The sequence below is a fragment of the Topomyia yanbarensis genome, chromosome 2 (assembly GCF_030247195.1).
Source record: "Topomyia yanbarensis strain Yona2022 chromosome 2, ASM3024719v1, whole genome shotgun sequence".
Taxonomy (NCBI): domain Eukaryota; kingdom Metazoa; phylum Arthropoda; class Insecta; order Diptera; family Culicidae; genus Topomyia; species Topomyia yanbarensis.
Window position 1 is genome coordinate 350092414 of NC_080671.1, and position 19552 is coordinate 350111965.

Here is a 19552-nt window from a genome sequence, read left to right on the forward strand (position 1 = left end):
CTTTGTAGTAACACTCCCCCCAGTATGCTGTCGTGGAGGCAGCCTACTCTATGTTGGTCCAACGTCCAGAACTGCAATCTTTACAGCGGGCCGTTCCATCAACCCTCCGGATGTTTGGATTGTAGCACTTTATACCTGCCCGTCCTTCGATTGGGAAATGGAAACCACACGACCTTTGGGCCAGCAGTTCCTTGGTAATGCGGGGTCCACGATGACTACGATGTCTCCCGTCTTAATAGGTTTTACCGGCTGGAACCATTTAGTTCTGCGCGTGATGCTGGGAAGATATTCCGTTAACCAACGTTTCCAAAAGATGTTTGCGTAAACTTGAGACATTTTCCAGGTTTTGCGTAAGGTATCTGCGCCGTCGTCGAATAGAATGAAGGGTTTAACGCCATTCGATGTCCCCAAGAGGAAATGGTTTGGTGTTAGAGCTGGTGCTGATTCATTGTCGGCTGAAACGTATGTCAATGGCCTAGAATTTACGACCATCTCAACTTCCATTAGCATATTCCGATAAATCTCGTCCGTAGGCAGTCTTCGTGGCTTTATTTGCGCCAGTCCTTTCTTGACCGACTGTATCAGTCGTTCCCAACTCCCTCCCATATGGGGAGAGGCAGGTGGATTGAAGATCCAGCGCGTAGAACATGTCGTAAAACTTCTCACCATGTGATCCTGGTCAACCGTTTTCAAAATTTCTTTCAGCTCCCGATCTGCACCGATGAAGTTCGTCCCTCGATCACTATAAATTTCGAGCGGAACTCCCCTTCTAGACATGAAATTGCGTATGGCCATGATACAGGAGTCCGTCGTAAGACTGTGTGCTATTTCAATGTGTATGGCGCAGCACAGTGAGGCATGTTATTAGCACACCCCATCGTTTTTCAACACGGCGCCCTACTAGTACTTCTTGTGGACCAAAGTAGTCTATACCTATATACGAAAAGGTTCGCGCGTAGGCTGCTAACCTGGCTGCAGGGAGACTGCCCATCATTGGTGGCTGTGGCGTTGTATTTCGTATTTTACAAAATTGACAGTTTCGCCTAACACGATCGCACTGTGTACGTACTTTGGGAATATAGTATTTCTGCTTCAGTTCGTTCAGAACTGTTTGATGATTTTGATGGTGATAGAGCTTATGAACTTCACGAATTATAAGTGTTGTTATGTAGTGTTGCCGGGGCAAGAATATTGGTCTTTTAGCGAGATCGCCAACAAAGTTACATTCGTCTATTCTTCCTGGAATGCGTAAAACTTGGCTTTCGTCCATTATGGGATGTCGTTTGGACAGCTGACCTTTTTCTTTGAGACGCTTTTGTGTATTTGCTTTGATAGGGTGCGAAGCCAGTGAATAGTCTTTGGGGAACATTTCTTTCTGGGCCAGGCGGTAGATGCACATTTCTGCTCGTTTCAGCTCTTCATGAGACAGAGGACCGTACTGGAGACCCTCACTTCTTGATTGCCGTTGAAGATTTGAGACGTATCGTTGCACCCATGCTGCCGAGCGTAACAATCGGTTCCATTTAGAGAAGCGTTCCCACGCTATTATCGACGCGTAAGCGTTGTGGTGGAGAACGGTAGGGCGAAGTTCTTCATCCGTCGATCCGAAGCTGTTGCAGTGGGTTGGCCAGTTTATCTTGTTTGTCCACAAGAATTCTGGACTCCTAAACCAACGACTGTTCGGTGAGAGGTCGGGAAGCTTTTGCCACTTTGTACCTTCGTCCGCAACATTGAGTTTGGTCGAAATCCAGTACCATTCGGTTGTTGTAGTAGACTCAAGTATCTCGCTCACGCGTGCAGCTACGAATTGGCTGTACCGACGATGGTCGGAGTTAATCCAGTGCATGACATCCTTTGAGTCTGTATAAAAGTAGCGCTTCACGATCGGACGTTTATGATGCTCCACGATGCTTTTAGCAAGTCGAGCACCCAGTACTGCTGCCTGTAGTTCTAGTCGGGGAATAGTCACAAACTTTAGCGGTGCTACGCGAGTTTTTGCTCCTGCTATTGCGCATTCTATTTCATCGCCTTCTTCGAACCTGAAATACGACACCGCTGCGTAGCCGCTCTCACTCGCATCTACGAAAGTGTGGAGTTCGATTGTCGTCGTTTCATCGGACGCTGAGGTATGTTTGCGGTAGCACCTAGGTACCGCAACTGATTGAACGCCTGGAAGCACTCGAAGCCACACCCTCCATTTATCTAGAAGATTGCCGCTAATCTTCTCGTCCCAGCCCACACCGGATCTCCATACTTCCTGTAAAAGCACTTTTAGATACATTAGGAGGTTGGCGATCAGTCCCAGTGGGTCGAAGATAGTCATCAGTGTTCGAAGGAGTTCTCTTTTCGTTGGGATTTTTCGTCCCGAGAGCAAGTCGCCATCGTGTCGTGGGGAAAGCTTGAAGGTGAAGCAATCTGTTTTCGTATCCCACCACATGCCGAGTATTTCGATGGCAGTCTCTGAATCTATGCTGAGGCTCGTTTCGACGTGCGGTTTAGCGTCAAGTTTGTTCAGTAGGTGATCGGAATTTGAGTGCCAGTTTCTTATCTCGAATCCTGCGTGAGAATGAATGTGGCGGACTTCTTTCGCCAGCTTAACGGCCTGTTCGACTTCCTCTACGCTCGTCAGCATATCGTCCACATAGTGCTGTTTCGTGATGGCCTCTACAGCACGTGGGAATTCTTTGGCGAATCGCTGGGCATTAAGGTTCATGCAGTATTCGTTTGTGGCTGGGGAGCAGGTTGCCCCGAAGCTCAGGACGGTCATAATATATTCATGAGGCTTGCCTCCGGGTTCTTCGGCGGGCCAAAAAAATCTCTGGCAGTGTTGATCATTCTCGTTCATTCTCACTTGGTGGAACATCTCGCGTATGTCCGCCGTAATAGCGATCTTATATTCTCGAAACTTATACAGTACCGAAACTAGAGAATTGAGTAGGTCGGGTCCTTTCAAAAGTTGCGAGTTCAGAGATATTCCGCGGACCTCCGCTGCTGCATCCCAGACAATGCGAATCTTGCCTGGTTTATTTGGGTTGACGACCGGAAAAACCGGTAGATACCACACTCGATTGCGATGAATTTTCAGTTCTGTAGAGGTCAACTTTCGTACATAACCTTTCTCCTCATATTCGCTTATTTTAGATTTGAGCATACTGGCTAGTTCTGGTTCACGTTCCATTCGTTTCTCTAGACATTTCGTTCTCGTGAGTGCCATTGATCTGGAGTTCGGAAGCCGGACGTCGTTGTACTTCCAAAGAAGACCGCTTTCGTGTCTTCCGTTCTTTAGAGTGGTGCACTGTTCAAGTAAACGTATGGCGCGCTCATCCTCCTTTGATTGTAGAATTTTGCGGGGTGAAATTATTCCCATACTGTCTAAAGCGAAGTACTCTTTAACGGCTGCGTGTAAGTCCTCGTCATGGCCTTTGTTACAAGCACAGATATGATACGAACGATGAACGGCGTGATCGATAATTGTATTTGGTTGTGATGAGCTGAAGCACGGACCGTATACAATCCAACCCAGTCGAGTTTTAGCTGCTGAAGGCTCGTTATCTCTGCCTTCTCTACTATCTAGTACATGTCCGAGTCGACAGTTGTTCATCCCGATTAATATTCTGGGAGCGATTCTGGAATATGATTGAATAGGAAGCCCTTCGAGGTGCTTATATCTCTGACTCAGATCTTCGATCGACAATGTCTGTTCTGGTAGTCTGAGTTCTGCGACTGTATGAACTCCGGATAGGCGATATTGTTTATCAGGGCTGTGCACACTTGATATGTCGACCGAAAGCTTAACCGAGTTCTTTTCCCACCTACTGGTTCCACCCGTCCAATTCAGGCAGAGTGGCTGGGGGGTTCCTTCCAACCCTAGTTCGTTGTAAAGCTCTTGTTCCATCAGGGTTGATGATGACCCATCATCAAGGAACGCAAACGTTACAATTGATTTCCCTTTTCCTTTTATAATAACCGGTACGTATCGAAAGAATACGGAACCGACGCCACTGCGATGAATGTTGCAACACTGATTTAAATCTGTAGGTGGAGAGGGTGGCGCTAATCTTGCGTCCCTGTGCTTGGTATCATTGTGCAACAATTTGTGATGTAAAAATGTGCAACCATTTTGCCCACATGGATCTTTGACGTCGCAGGACGTGAAATGCTTTCTTAGGCACCTACGACAAAGTTTGCAGGCTCTTAATACTTTCCAGCGCATATCTACGTTCATAGACAAAAAACGTTTGCATTTGGCAACGGTCTCGCAATCCGATTTGCAGACGATACAATCATCTGTCGCTGGCTCACGCGGGCTTTCCGACAGGCACACGGAGTGGACGTTTAAAAATCCTTGATTCTTCTTCTTCTCTGTTTTCCCGACTATGTCCACGTCCGGGGTAGTAACTTCACAAGCAGCTTCCACGATTGTTTTAAGCCATTCATTAAAATCTGTGAGTTTCACTCTCCGAATAGGTTTGCGGGTTAGCGCCCAGCTTAGTTTAACTGTTGGTGGAAGTTTTTCTTCTAGTTCCTGAAGGATTGTTACGTTATAGTAATACTCGTCTAACTCGCAGGCCTGTATAGTAGCGCATAAGTTCTGTACTGATACGCCGAAATTGATCATTGTATTCAGTTTTTCGATTCTCGGTGGTGGTATGTCTCGAATCTTCTGGATCATTGCCCCAACGATAAGGTTAGGTCGCCCGAACAAGGTTTTCAGCGTAGACATCACCGTACCCACATTGTCTGGGTGTAGAAGCAAGCTTCGCGTTGCATCGAAGGCTTTGTCTTTTAGACAGCGTCTTAGGCGAAATATGTTCTCCTCGTTGGTATACCCGCACATTGCAGTGCTACTCTCGAATGTGGCAAAAAATAGGGGCCAATCCTCAGGATCTCCGGAGAAGGTTGGTAGATCTTTAGATACGGCTTGCCGTGCAGCCAGTTGGTTTTTTGAGAGAGCCCGCGCGTGTTGAGAATAGTTACCGGTCGTACTGCGGTTGCTATTCGTGTTTCTCTTTGAAGTAACGGATAGTACGTCGGAGCAGACCGGCGTAGGAGCTATGGAAGTATCGGGGTGAGGTCCGTTCTCCAACCATTTATCAACTTTCTCCTTACAGCTGATATTTTCCTCTTCTTCGTTTGCGAACTCGTATTCACTACTGCATTCTTCCATCAGCACAAGTTGTTCTTCAAGGTGTCTCATTTCCAAAGCTTGCCGTTCTTTTAGAGCTATTAGACGACGTTCACGGTCTTTTGTCGTTCGTTTTGATGACACGATTGACTTTGTTTCACTCTGTGACTTTGTCTCTATAGCAACATTGTCAGGCTTTCGCTTGAGAAGTGCGATCTCCTTTTGTAGCTGATTCTCACGCATACTCCATTGTGCTTGGAGTTTGTAGATCCGCTCGTTCATCGATGTGTTTTTCTGCTCCTCTAGCATATTGATCTGATGTTCAAAATTGGTACGCTGTGTCTGAAACATGCAGCGTAATTTTTCGATTTCTTGACGTAGTTTTGCGTTGTCACTATTATCCGTACATTGTAGGGTTGGCCCTGTGGCCCCGGTGGCAGATAGAGCGTTATCACCAACGTTAGTAGCTTTTGTTGTTGGCGCGACCGTCAATGATTCATCTACGATGGTAACAGCCAGCTCCTGCCCATTAGAGGAGACTGGAGTTGAAGTTCCCGCTGGCTGGGACTTTTTCGTCACGCATTCGTCACAGCAGCAGTCGTAATTAGCGATCCCTTCATCTACATGTACACAGCTGTAGTGATACCACTTGTTGCAGTCGTCGCACTGCACCATTCGACTATTGTCCGGAGAATTGCACAAATTGCAGCTCACATTCGTCGGCGGCGGAATCTTCGCCGATTTGTTGCCAACTTTCTTTGATGGCATTTTAAACGGATTTTATAAGTTGTTGCAGAGAAACCACGGCCTTTCCGATTTTATAATCTTTATTCTACGAGGATTATAAAATCCCTAAAATTTTAGATTTACATTAGTTAGTATTTAGTTGAATAGGTAAATTCTTACGTTTAGTGCCCTCTTAGGCTTCTAATTGTTTCCTCCTTGGTAGTTTACTCCACGTATTAGCCACTGTAAGTTAGGTTAGGTTTTAGCGATTATTCACAGGATTGCTGTGTCATGTTTTATGTTACCTCTAATCTGGTCGTGTTCTAGGCTAGACCAAGTATATTAAGGGCGATTAGAAATAATACATTCCGCTATTTAATACCTGCATTAATTTTAAGTAGATCGTAAGTTCATGAAGTTTTAGTTTAAGTAATTCACGTTTTGTACCTCAATTCAATATACAAATATCTTTGAATCACCTTTAAATACCGTCTTTAAATACCACTAGATTTTAGTTTACTTGTAGCCTATAAGTTAGATGTAGTATAATATTTCAATAGTTTTAAGTTTAGTAGTAAATTTACCGCTTTAACACCATCGATCACTAGATTCTAAGACGTAAGCTAAGACCGTTTTTATAATTCTTTGATTTGACATTCTCATGAGTCATTGCCTATTGGCTGACGTTTAGTTTACTTGTACGGTACGGGTAAAGAAGATTAATTGTGGACGAGGGGCTTTGTAGTAACATCGTATGTTTCTGTAATAGTTATGTGTTTTACACATAATCCTAGGAGTATGTGATAGTCACATAAAATGTATGTGGGGCACGATTGAAAGTTATTCATTTTATATTTGAAATTCATCGGTGATTGTATAAGTTTTATTTGATGCATATGAATCTGATGTGAATAATCATTTTTAAAATTTAGGTGTTTTTTCACATGAAACGTATGTGATTTTTTGGCTCAGTGTGTGAAACATGTAAAATTTACGTGAAAAGTGTTATGGAAAATATTTATATGTTTTTGCATATGATAAGTAAGTGATCATTTTTTTGAGTGTGCGCTATACACGGAAAAATAAAACAGCCCGCAGAATAAGTTCTTTTAACTTAAATCACTGAGACCTGACATACAAGACATACAAGTAAACTTGTGTAAGAAATAAAACTGTCGCTTTGAAATGACAACAGCAAGTAGCAACTTGCCATTGGCTGGCGCTTCGATCGGCCAGCAATCGCTACGGGACTTTTGTGCGAACTTGGATACAATGGTGACTCACGCATGCGAACCTGTATGCGATGGTGATTTTCAATGTATTTTTATTTAAATGTTTACACAGGCTTTTCGGGAAAGTTTGTTCTAGCATATATGTCTGTTCCAACGTTGTCTGTTCTCTGTGCTTAAATTTAGGTAGTTTTGAGTCTTGTGTCGCTTTCGCACTTATTAGCTTTGTCATAAACAAAGAGAGAGAGAGAGAGAGAGAGAGAGAGAGAGAGAGTGAGAGATTCGACTCAGTCAAGGCCTTCCATGGAATAAGGTACTTTTGAGTTTCTTGAGGTATACTCAAAATTAGGTAGATTCAACTTAAATTTAGGCATATTTAACTCAATGTTGAGTATAAAAAACCTGTCAATGAGCTGTGGTTTTTGCAGTGGTTAAAGGGAAACTAGCTTCAACACGGTCTACCTAATTTTACCTTATTTCACGATACCCCGAGATTGACTCAAAAGAGCTCAACTTTTGGTATTTTTTCGTATCCGTGTACATCGCACTACTTCCGACATCATGGATTAGCACTAAACGAAAGAACGATTGTCGCTGGTTGGGTTTTCCACACTGAGAAACAAAAATTTGCATAGTTGGCATCTAGGGGCAGATCTAGGGCAGATCACTTGTAATGCATTTTTAAAAATCAGCGAAATTAAATGCATTTCTATCCATCAAAATAGAAATTCATAATGTATTTTGCGTTGCTTACAACACGCAGAAAAATTAGTTGTAGATATAACAATATTCTGGTATAAACTTAACAATAATTATTATTATCTCAGGGCTAATAATATTCAATATTTGATTCAATCCGTAATATTGTTATTTCTACAATAAATTCTGATTTTGACATTTCTAGCTTTCAATCACATCATCGGTTGAATCAACAATATTATTGTTGAAACGATTGCCAATATTATTGATCTAATATTGTGAACACGATTGGTCCAACAATATGATTCAGTTGAAACAACAACGAATATAGAAGAAAATATTTACTGTTGATGTAGAAGTTTTCGCAGTCCGTTTTTGGCGAGACTCGAACTGAAATCAAATTTATTTAATTCAATGGTACATTTCAGTTAAGTCATACTAACATACAATTAGTTTCTTCTCGAGTGTCTTCAAGTAGACAATTGCGCCCTTGAAAATGATTTCCAGGTGATTAAGTAACTAAATAACAATAAGAGATGCATTTAATCATGATGCTACTCGAGCATAAACTTGGTGTCGTAAATTTACTTCAAACCTGTTCTCTACATAGCAAACCTCTGCGACATAATAAGGTAGCTCGTACCACAATCGACCTTTGCTCAATTTGAGATTAGTTGTATTTGATTTACCGATATATCCTAATAATTATACTAAAGATAACCTATCGCACAATGGGGTCCAGATGATTCCTCTCTGTTTCGTTTGTTTACAATTAGCTTTGTCTATTTATTATCCGGTCTTCGCCGACGCGCCGACTTGCTCCGGCATACCTACGCCTCGCCGCATCGAGTAGATGAAGCAGTGATTGCAGCGAACGAGGGGCTTGTTGGAAAGGTTATTAACAGTTGATGTTTTTTAATAAAAATAAATTCAATAATTTTATTGTTTTATTTTTAAATTTACTGTAAATTTTAAAACGTTGCAGGATCATTTGCCAGCTATTTATTTTCAGCATTTTGAGGTTGTTCTGACAGTGTCAAAGGTTATGTTACTTCCAATGTTTTTAATTATTTTATCATTGACACTTGCCACAGTGTTGAGTTTGGCGTAACTGGGCTGCGATATTTGTTGAAATCGGAATTGCAAAATTTGTAGAAGCATACATTTTGTTTTTTATTAATAATAGTATTGTGCTTTTCACCGAAGATTAGCATGCGACGGAATCAATTCAAAATAGCGAAAGAATTGAAAATATACCCTGTTAGCTCCATCCGCCCAGTTTAGAACAAACGTCTAGCAATATATACCCCCTCTTGGTCAGGTATCGGACGGTCATGAATTGACAGTTCATGGATTTATTCACCCTTTCACTACATGTTGAGCGAAAATCGGAAATTATTTGTTACTATTTTTGGTACCTATTTAATTTATTGTTTAGTGTGCCTTTTTGATTCCTAACTCGATTCCTTTGCATCATCCTGTTTTTTCTTGGTTCAAGACCAATAGTCGCTCGAACACTTCATATAAAAATCAATTCAAATTACATTTTACATGGTTAAATCTTAAAAATGGCGGTTTCGCAATCTTGTCGCTATCTTGTTTTTTCGCTTTTTTTTGCTAATTTCCAGTGATAACCACAATAATTTCAATGAAATATACGGTGCGCACAAACATTTTCAATACACACTGATTTACTACTAGTCAAAACCAAAATTAACTTAAATTTGGTTGGAATGAACATAATATTGTTAGTTCAACAATAAAATATTGTATATTGAACAATCAAAGAAAAAAGTTTCGCTTCGTGCATGAATGCATTAATGAGTACAATTGTAAGCTCTTTACCCATTAAGTGGGTTATTCCACTTTTTTTGAAAATGGGTAGTTTTCTACACATTAATGGGTACTTTATTTTATTGGTGTGAGTAATTTTGGTTTTTAATAAACGAGCGGTATTTGACGAGCGTGTATCATTATGACATTGCATTGTTTACCGAAAAATTTAACATTAAAATTGAGAAAGGAGCTGTTGTTCTATATCGATTTCGAGTTACAAGATTAAAAAAAATCAATGGGAGTGTTGAAAATTGGTACAAGCGTTTGGTTTTAATGTAATGTTCGAAAAAATTGCCAACGCAACGCCCAACACATCTGCCAGGATGGAGGAATTATCCGGAGTGATGATTGTAATAATCATCGGTGGGGGAGTGCTAGCCGTGACAATTTGTTTCATTATTGCAAAGCGACAAATCGTTCGATTCACGCTCCGACAGCGACGGGGCCCTCATGTCGCTGTTGGTCACGATGCAAAAAAGGTAAATTTTAACTAAATTTCATGAACGATTTGTTTTCTATTCTATCGTGCCAAGTATGCTTCATCCCTGAAGAATCCATGTTAAATAATGATAACAGGTCAACGTTTACATTAGTCGACACTAAGTTACCAATGATTTGTTTGTTTATTTGAATAGTCTATTAAAAAGGAAATTGAGAGGCGTATTGACTGTATTCATAAGATATACTACGAACCAAAGTTGCTGTGGGATGACAAGAAGGATGGTGAGAAGTATATACTTCAACCGGACTCTGTTTTGCCACCTTATTACTATCGAATGAAAGCCATGGACGACGTCAAAGAACTGGGTGCGTGCAGAACTTTTTAGGAAAATGTTCGATTATATTGATCAGCAAAGCAAATCTTTTTTCCACACAGAAAAGGAAATCACCAAACAGGATGGTTCTACTAGACACCCCCGGGACAGTTTGAGAGCGTTTTTGTTGACAACACTGGCAGCTCCGCTGAATGGCGCCGGGCAGAGACTGATCCACCAGTTTTGCGATATGTAAGATAATGAATATGTTTGAATAATAGATACTACAGTGAGTTTAATAACGTTTTAATACCTACAGGTACGAACATGCTCGTCATGATCCAAATGAGTTTGGAGAGGAGGAGTATCAAGCGTATCAAAGATTACTAAAGAAGATTACTGACGCGTAAGTGATGAAATGTTTCCTGATTGCTGCAAATATTAATGTAAACATTTTTTGCAGCGCAAAAATGTTGAAAACTTTCACGAATAGTCGCAAATCTTCACCCAGTCGAACACCAGTGAAAAAACAAAGTAAAATGCAATCACTACTGGATCCTTCCCGTCTGAGACCACCACCCATGAGCGCAGTGGGTGGTGGTGGTGTGGGAGGAGACACGGGCAATCAGAACGCTCGACTTAACCTTTCGCTCGGCGTTCACTTACAGCAACAGCAGCTGCAGCAACATGAAGATCTGGCGGAAAACGAAATACTCAGCATTTCACAGTACCACGGGGAAACAGGTTAGAGTGGACAACATTCATGATTGTTATCTTTTGGTTTTAGCGAAATATTTTTCCTATTTCAATATTCTTTCGTTTCCTCTACCACATACTTGATAGTTCAATAATGCTTCAACGCTCACATTTAGCACATTTTAGCGTACGAGAGCTTACAACGATAGCTATTTCTCTTCTAATCTTTCTCTCTGTATGCTTCTTTTGACTTTTCCTCTTTCTCTGTTTGATTTTCTAAAGAAACCTTTGCCATACACAGGTCTTTCAAAGATTGATATGGTTTGAGAATGCGTAAAAACTTGGAACTCTACTAAGTAACATAATAGCGTTGGAAATACACTAATATAATCTCATGACAAACCATTTGTTGGATTTCAGATGACGTACCATGATGTTTCGATTAAAATAGGTAGTAACGAGTTGTTTGATTTAATCTGAGTTCATAAGCAGAAAGTCTTAATTTTGAATAATTACATTTTTCTGGGTAAAACGAAAGCAGGGAACTTCGTGGCTTTGGAATGGCCGACACGTCGCAATGAAAGTTTTGAAATGGTTTAAAATTTACAATTCTATAAATTTATTGAAAGTTTTTATTTATTAGATGCTATTGTTGAGTGTGGGTGTAGCCAAGTTATTGGTTGATTTTACGTTTTTCTAGCGCAGATTATATCGTTGATCAGCCTATGGAGAAAGGTAAAGTGAAAACCATTACGAATTATAATATATAATTAGAATCGATAAGTTTTTAGTAGTGCAAACTTTTCTTTGAATACTGCAATTCGCTGAACATAATTTTAAATATCGTTCTGTGAACGTGAGAGGTACAGTTTTGCTAATTAAACTACACTTTAACAACAGCACTGTTTTTGAACGGCTTAGTGTAATGTTATACTAAAACACTTTTACCGATATCTTCCGTAAAACGGAAGACATCGGTAAAAGTGTTTTAATTAAGCTAGTAAAATAGTTATGTGATAATGTTGCAGTATTTGACAATGTGTATATATCACTATTATCTTAAGTAATTCCTATATGTAAATTACAATACAACTTTCAGTCAAGGGCTCAATTGAAGTATGTTATATTCGGCTTGACCAATCGTTTGAATAGGATGATGAGGAAAAGGAAAACAGCAGCATTTCACAACTAACCTACCCGTTCAACATTTATTTGGGGGAACTATAAGCTTTAACCATCATTATGTTTCTTTGTGACTTGGTAGAGCGTAACGTTTCCATTTCTTCAGCGTGGATTTGTTCGTGCGAAGTATTCCATCTCGATGTTTCTTCGGTACTATTAACGTTCGCTTTTGGAGGCTTTTAAAACGATCCACCAGCAGACTTTTATTCGGCAGCATTCTCCGCAAACTATCCGAAAGCTCTGTAGGTTCAGCAAAATCAGCCTCACCTTCTTCGAACTGCAGGTAGGCTACTCGGCGAGGATTTCTAGCCTTCTCCTCCAATCGTTTACTACGATTTTCTCGCTTTTGTTTTATTTTAGACTGCCTTTTATCCAGTTCCGATTTCAGCTGCGGTATCCTTGCAATATCTTTGAATTTCTTCAGTTCCGTTTTAACGATGGTTTCAGCGTTCCGCTTAGATATTGCAGCACGCTTCTTGTTTTTAGCCTTGCGGTCCTTTTTGTTATTCATTACCGGTGGGTTTATCGAACTATATTCCTTTTCGCTGCAATCAGTATCACTATCTGATGCATCATCGTTGTCGCGTAATCCCTCCGACATTTCTTTCCAGATCATCTCTTCGCGATCCTCTTTTGATAACTTGGTGAACTTGTTCGTGACTACCCGATCAAGGTGTTCCATCTTTTTTATGTATTTACGTTCTTTTTCCACAACTGAAAGTTTCAATTCGTTGTAATCATCGATTGAAGGATTATAGCTGGAGCCACCCGAAGGCACTTCTATGTTCGGAACAGCATTTGGCTTGGCATGTGTTGACGGTGCTACTTTGACGATTGGTTTTCCCGTATGCTTCAGGTTATGCAGTACAGTGCTTTCGTTGTACCATTCGTTTTTCAATGCGATCGGAACCGTATCATTTTTCCAGATGTCGACATTAAACGATCTTGTTTTCGGAATTTTCGGTTTAATAGTAGTGATTGTTTTAACCGGACGACTACTTGGGTTCGATATTTTCTTCTTAATGTTTCTTTTAACAATTGGATCTGGCACTTTAGAAGAGTTTTGTAGAGGCCAACAAAATTTGGGAGACTCATGAAAACGTTTCTTTCTAGAGGTTTTCAACGCCGTTTGTTCGAAATTAGCACCTTCCTTAGAAAAAAGCTCAGAATCAGGTTTCTGTTCGATGTTTCCAATGCGATCATTTTGTCTTTGTTCTTCCAAGAACGTTTCAACATCAGTAATATCAACGTTTTTTCTCCATGATGCCTTATTTTTCCTTGAAACACGTCCCATGGTAATGTTTTGGGAGTTTAGTTTAATAGAAACTGAACGGGTTGAACTTAACTCGCGGTGAACGATCAACCAACGTGGTTGCAGCTAAAATAAATAAACAGCAATTTAACGTCATTCGTCTTACCATACACACTATCGCAGTATTACCCAAACGTGAAGTTATTTGATTTTACTTATTTTCAAATACATCTTCGCGTCAAACATTTGAAAAAGGCAGGAAAAATAATTTTCAAAATGAAGTTGAATTTTGCTTGTTCCCGGATAGAATTTCACAATAGCATTTACCCTACAAACAATCATAAAATAATAAATATTATAGTTATTACTGTTTTAACATTGTTCGACGCAGAGTTTTCGCAGTTGATTTACAATCAAATTTCATGTAACAATCAATTTTGCTGTTTAGCTAAAAACTAATACAGTATATTCACATTAGATTTTTCTGATTTCGAGAAAAAAATGTGGGGAGAAAAATCGATTTTTTAATGTTAAGGTACATAACCACACCCCTTTTTACTGTAAAAGTCGAGTTTACATTGTAATTTATTTAGAAACGTTTACTGTTTTTGTATTGTAGCATAACACTAGAACTTACTGTAAATTATTGTAAAATTACTGTAGTCACAGTGAAAATCATGGTTTTGTTACTGTACATTTCTGTTCGGGTGGCAAAAGTGATTATAACTACTAGAGGTCGCATGCCGCTGTTAACACTGATAGTTTATCTCGCTCTTGCATATGCTAGGCCCGTGAGTTTGATACATTCCGACAAACATTAGGAGCTGTACTATAAGACTACTTGTCTGATTAAAAGCAGATTAAAGGCTATGTGAGCTGAATAAAACATTCGCTGAACTATTTAAACATTAACAGTTTATTCAGCTTATTTCAACAATAGTATTCACCAGGTCAAACTAGGCTGAACTATACCACTAACAAATGTTGCAGCGACAACATTAATGATTTTATTCAACCATCTTAATTAGACTGAATTACGAGTTGAACAAATGGTGCTGTTACCAATAGTATTACCTTTAATCATTAAGCTACACTACATGTCTTCAAAAGGTTGTTTCTACCTATACATTTGCCTTTATAACACCTTTGACTTTTGGCTGAATTATGTGTTTAACAAAGGTAATTGTACTTACTACAAAAATTGACACGATTATAGCAAACCATGACGAACGTAACCGACCTGGGTTCGAGGCCCAATACACGAACATTATTTTTTTTACTTTTAAGTGCAGGACTTCTCAAATTAGCACATTTAGAACCCTTTTCTTATTCTATTTGCTGCTTCGATGGTTTGCTCTTGTAACATTTATAGTTTAATTACAAATTCAATTTCGCCCTGAAAAAATGTCATTGACAATGAAAAGAATGTGCGATGTATTAGCAAACACAAACAATAATTCAAACCAATGACTTGCATGTACATACAAACTAAGTTGTAATCAGCCAAATCCCCGCACAGCCGAGTAAAAAGTAAATTTTTATACTGATATCTCGGAAAAGTGTCGCTTGTTTGCTGATTATGGGCCTTTTTTATGTTTTGTGTTTTTTCATACTCCGCACCAGCCCAAACTAACAGTCAGCCAACAACCTGAGCGCATTGGCGGGGCAGGTTGGTAGATCGCCGCGAATTGGCCTTTTCTGTGGGCTGTGTTTGCAAACATTATTTAAAAGCTTAATGGTAGTGTTTGTGGGCACAGCTCGGAGTGGGGTTCATTGCGTGTCGATTCATTGGTCAGCTTCGTCATCGTGCACAGGTCAATAAAATAAATAAAGAAATGTAGAAGAAGAAATCTATTAGTTAGTTTTTAGTACTAGTGTACAATAGGGTGGGACAAAAAATAGATTCCAGCTCCGAGCAACTTTTTAGGTACCATTTGGGTCCTAGAACAACTGTGCAAATTCTCAGCTCGATCGGTGAAACTATATTTTTGCGCCCACTGTTTATTTGTTTATATGGGATTTTGTATGGGAAAGTTAACTTTTACAAAATAATTCCTCCAGGAGCCGCCCATTACTTCCTAAAAATAAATCGTTATGTGGTTTGTATAGGAAATTTAACAAAGAAACAAAGTCTCGAAAACCACGAAACGATCTGATGCTTGAGAAAAAAGTTATTAAGCAGAAACCGATTGATGCTCTGACGATTGATAAAATATTCATTTTTTCCAGCACCACTGCTATTGGTTGTCCAATTATACGCAATTTTGTTTTAATCCTCTCTTAACGTATCTAAATCGTTTATCTATACTATTTGGCAACTTCGCAAGGTTTTGAGGGATAAATTGAGGCTTCTTTTGTACATAATAAGAGAAAGTTAAAAATTTTGTATATAATTAGACCGTCAGAAGCAGTGATGCTATGAAAACTGAAATTTTCATCAATCTTCAGGGCATTAATCGGTTTTTGCTTAATAACATTTTCCACAAGCATCAGATCGTTTTGCAGTCTTCTAGACTTTGTTTCCTTGACAAATTTCCTATAAAAATCAGACATCTGTTTATTTTTAGGAGATAACGGGCGACTCTTGGAAGAATTAATTTGCAAAAGACAATTTTCCCATACGAAATCCCATGTAAACTTTAAACCGTGGGCGCAAAAATATAGTTTCACCGATCGAGCTAAAAATTTGCAGAGTTGTTCTGGGAGCTAAATGGGACCCAAAAAGTTACTCGGAGCCAAATTTTATTTTTTTCATATAACCATGTCCCACTCTAGTGTACAATGGTTGCGTGCTTATTGTTTATCTATCTGTGTGTGTTCGTCTGGGAATTTGGACAGCTGGATCAGGGAATGGATGTAGAACTGGCGCATATGATAGAATAGTTGGTAAATCCAGTGTTCAATATGTACATTCGATTCCATTCATTCGGGAAGATTGGATTGGTAAATTAGTGTACAATTAGTTTACCGACGCATGTGAATCATCCATTCTCGATCAGTATAGCATGATGTAATCCTGTTTTTGTTGTAGTTCTATTAGTTTGCTTTTCCACTACTGATGCATACCAAAAATAATATCAATTCATATACTTCTAGTTAATCTCTTTGCATCCTGTTTCTTTATTCGGCATCTTATGAACCCTTTTATTACTATATCCTAAATTAGATGCATACTAACACTTTCCAACACAATTAATTGCATATTCTCTCATATACACTCACAATCTCTCCAATTTCAAACGTACAAACACTCGGTTCTTTCGCGATAACACATACCGAACACGCAATTGCAATCATCTACACATATTAAAACAAACCCACCGCTCGCGCGATCTTGGTCACGTCCGGAAGTCTACACTCGATTATAAGAGCCTTCAGTTGAACCAATCAAACAATGACGCTCATGCTCACTAGATAAAACGTTCCACGGCGACATGACCGGGAACTCTAGTGATATGGGGAAACTGACTCTTTTAGCATCTAGCATTAAAAATTAAGCATCAGACTCACGTTCCGCGCGTAATCATTCAAGAATACATGCGAATATGCGAATGGCAACTAAATTATAGCATCAAATTTATGCATGCGAAGTAACATAGCGCTAGCGTAAGCGACAAACACGTTAAGTGTTTCGAGCAGCGGAATTGGCCCTTAATAAGACCATTAATGTGGTTTTCGTTTGAGGCGAAACTGAGTCAGTTCCTAACCCCAACTGCTGTCAAAATGTATGAACTGACAGCAGTTGGGGTTAGAACCTGACTCAGTTTCAGGTTCAAGCGAAATCGCCATAAGAGTAGCAAGAGAGCGTGTTTCGACAACCTGTGCGAGGCACAGTGGCGGGTCTTCAAACAAAAGTCGGACAAAACCTCAAATGTTACCTAATTTGGCTGAAAATCACAATTTAAGCTAATTTTGAGGTGCTGAGCTCATTTTTGATGTCAAAAGTCGTAAAATATTAAATGCATTTTTCCATACAGTGTCATTGAACCTTTCTTATAACTATGATCCCGTTTTCATCATAGATTTTCCGTTACTGTTCACCAATGTCAGCAATATCATAAAAAATGAAGAATACTACTGTATAACATATTGGTTTACTGTAGATTATCTAACTATTTTACACAAAACACCATGCGCCTCCATATTAGCAACAAAGCTTCAAAATCTCTTTAAAACCTTTTGCGCACCTAGGCGCAGAACGAGACCATGATATTCGAAAAGTAGAGCTTATTTCCCATAGAATGTATACTATGTGACCGTTCCGAAATGATTCCGAAATTTGTACAGAATACATTAGTGAAGAAAGTATTTTTGATCTGACCACCTCAAACATATTTAAACTAAAAAGTCATAGTTCCAAGCAAATTTAACAAATGTATTTTATTCACTAACCAAGTTCTTTCGTTCCTCTACACAATGAAACTAGTTGTGCTAAAATCGGACGAAAATCAAAAGAGCAACATGCATTTGAAGTGAACAGAGCAATGGTGGTTTCGGAAATGAAAATCAATAAAAAGTCCGGACTTTGCTACGTTTAAACTCATGTTAAAAATCGTGTTCTTATCCAATGATCATAAAATTTTGAATATACATCATTCAATATATGAGAAATCTAGAAAAAATATAAAATATAAATATTTCAAAAATAAATTTTGGAGGTTTTGGCCAGCCTCCAGCCACTGTGCGTCGTTTAGAAAAACGATATTACCCAGGTAACCAACAAGCATTAGTGTATGCAGTAAAGTAGCGTAAAATTTGCATTCCGGATGCTTCTTGCAGTATGCTGGCATTCGTTATGCATAACTGTTGTTAATCAGCATTTGAAAAACTGTTTAAAAACTTCTTGCCAGTAAGCAGCATTCTGAATGCACAACAGTAGTAAAAAAAGCATTTTCATAGCACAGCAGTAATGTAGCCGTATATTTTGCCAAAAGCGACTTTTAAATAGCATTTAAAACGACTTAAGTGCTTATCAAGTAGCCGTTAAGACGCATTCAGCTTGCTTATTGGTTACCTGGGTAGGATCTAGACCCGCAGGTAGTCAAAAAAGAAAATCGAGCTCTATCCGATCTGGCGCCAGGTCTACTAAAGTTATTGTTCAAAGAAATTTCCGTTTGACCACTGCAAAAATCACAATTCTTTGTTAACGGCTTAATATGGAGGATGGTGTCTATGATGGCCAATTTTATCTTGTTCGTAGTATTGAGACAGACATTTAGTTGTTTGTGGTGGCTTCACAGCAACATCTCATTAGGAATGTTGGCCGTTCGTTGAATAAATGTTAAATGGATGAATTACTGGGCGGATGACTACTTGTGTCAACATAAAAATTATTGATATATTACGAACAGTGTCATGTTTGAAGCTATTATGGCACGTACAGGCGCCATTTGGAGTATCAGAAGAATGGAGCATATGGAGCTATCATACAAGAATCTATAGAAAATGTTTAAATATTTCCTACTGGCGAATAGTATATTAAAGCTCGATGTTTACAGGCATGCCGTATCACTTGATTTTGCTCCAATATTTCAGAAGATAGTAACACATTCGAATTGACCAGCTTAAGCGTATTTTACTTCACTCCGGTTATGTCTTTGACATTACCCACTCATCTTAAAAACGCACTCTTCCAATGTTCAATTTTAACTGATTTTATTCGAATTGGGCCCTGGCTACTTAGCTACAATTCTACAAAAAGATATCAAAATTGCTGATCTGGTTACCAAGCATCTGTCTATGGTGTATCGATGACTCTGCTGCACGTTTCGGTTGTTTGGCTCTGTCACTGTCCACTTTATCCACCATTTTAAATATATTTGTTGTTGAGACTGTAGTCTCATTTGCGATGATGGCGCCACTACCATATGAACAAACATGCGGAGGATAGACCACTAATGAAAAATTGTTCCTAAGCCTGAGGGGTAACACACTAGAAAATGAGTGGCTGTAGTCTGTGCTTATATTACCTTGATCCAATTTAATATTCCTGTCGAGTGTAACTTTCTTCTTTATTTAGTCCAATAGGAATTTAGTGAGCCTCAAGACGATT

At 39.2% G+C, this 19552-nt stretch overlaps 3 protein-coding genes across 6 annotated transcripts; 1 reads left to right on the forward strand and 2 right to left on the reverse strand.

Annotated features, from left to right (window-relative positions):
* Positions 1 to 829: 829 nt before the first annotated feature.
* On the reverse strand, positions 830 to 5893 carry LOC131680673 (uncharacterized). Its single transcript, XM_058961385.1, has one exon. It carries the CDS (start codon positions 5891 to 5893, stop codon positions 830 to 832), a length of 5064 nt encoding a protein of 1687 aa, XP_058817368.1.
* Positions 5894 to 9757: 3864 nt separating this feature from the next.
* On the forward strand, positions 9758 to 11515 carry LOC131684215 (protein C1orf43 homolog). 3 transcript variants are annotated; one of them, XM_058966898.1, is made up of 6 exons: positions 9758 to 10094; positions 10251 to 10422; positions 10493 to 10622; positions 10690 to 10776; positions 10834 to 11114; positions 11487 to 11515. In XM_058966898.1, the coding sequence occupies exons 1-6, from the start codon at positions 9894 to 9896 to the stop codon at positions 11498 to 11500; spliced, it is 885 nt and encodes a 294-aa protein (XP_058822881.1). In that variant the 5' UTR covers positions 9758 to 9893; the 3' UTR covers positions 11501 to 11515. The 3 variants fall into 3 exon arrangements, with proteins under 3 accessions (XP_058822881.1, XP_058822879.1, XP_058822880.1); XM_058966896.1 differs by lacking the exon at positions 11487 to 11515 and adding an exon at positions 11349 to 11468; XM_058966897.1 differs by lacking the exon at positions 11487 to 11515 and adding an exon at positions 11368 to 11468.
* Positions 11516 to 11604: 89 nt separating this feature from the next.
* On the reverse strand, positions 11605 to 13650 carry LOC131684214 (ribosome biogenesis protein NOP53). 2 transcript variants are annotated; one of them, XM_058966895.1, is made up of 2 exons: positions 12260 to 13650; positions 11605 to 11789 (listed from the first exon to the last, which is right to left on the reverse strand). In XM_058966895.1, exon 1 carries the CDS (start codon positions 13540 to 13542, stop codon positions 12307 to 12309), a length of 1236 nt encoding a protein of 411 aa, XP_058822878.1. In that variant the 5' UTR covers positions 13543 to 13650; the 3' UTR covers positions 11605 to 11789; positions 12260 to 12306. The 2 variants fall into 2 exon arrangements, with proteins under 2 accessions (XP_058822878.1, XP_058822877.1); XM_058966894.1 differs by having other exon boundaries at positions 11611 to 11789; positions 12264 to 13648.
* Positions 13651 to 19552: the final 5902 nt, after the last annotated feature.

Excerpts from the sequence above, each read along its gene's own strand:
- LOC131680673 (XM_058961385.1), bottom strand. The coding sequence starts at position 5,893 with ATGCCATCAAAGAAAGTTGGCAACAAATCGGCGAAGATTCCGCCGCCG.
- LOC131684214 (XM_058966895.1), bottom strand. The coding sequence starts at position 13,542 with ATGGGACGTGTTTCAAGGAAAAATAAGGCATCATGGAGAAAAAACGTT.
- LOC131684215 (XM_058966896.1), top strand. The coding sequence starts at position 9,894 with ATGTTCGAAAAAATTGCCAACGCAACGCCCAACACATCTGCCAGGATG. Across the intron at positions 10,623-10,689 it reads ATCCACCAGTTTTGCGATAT|GTACGAACATGCTCGTCATG; the intron begins GTAAGATAATGA and ends TAATACCTACAG. Across the intron at positions 11,115-11,348 it reads ACAGTACCACGGGGAAACAG|AAACCTTTGCCATACACAGG; the intron begins GTTAGAGTGGAC and ends GATTTTCTAAAG.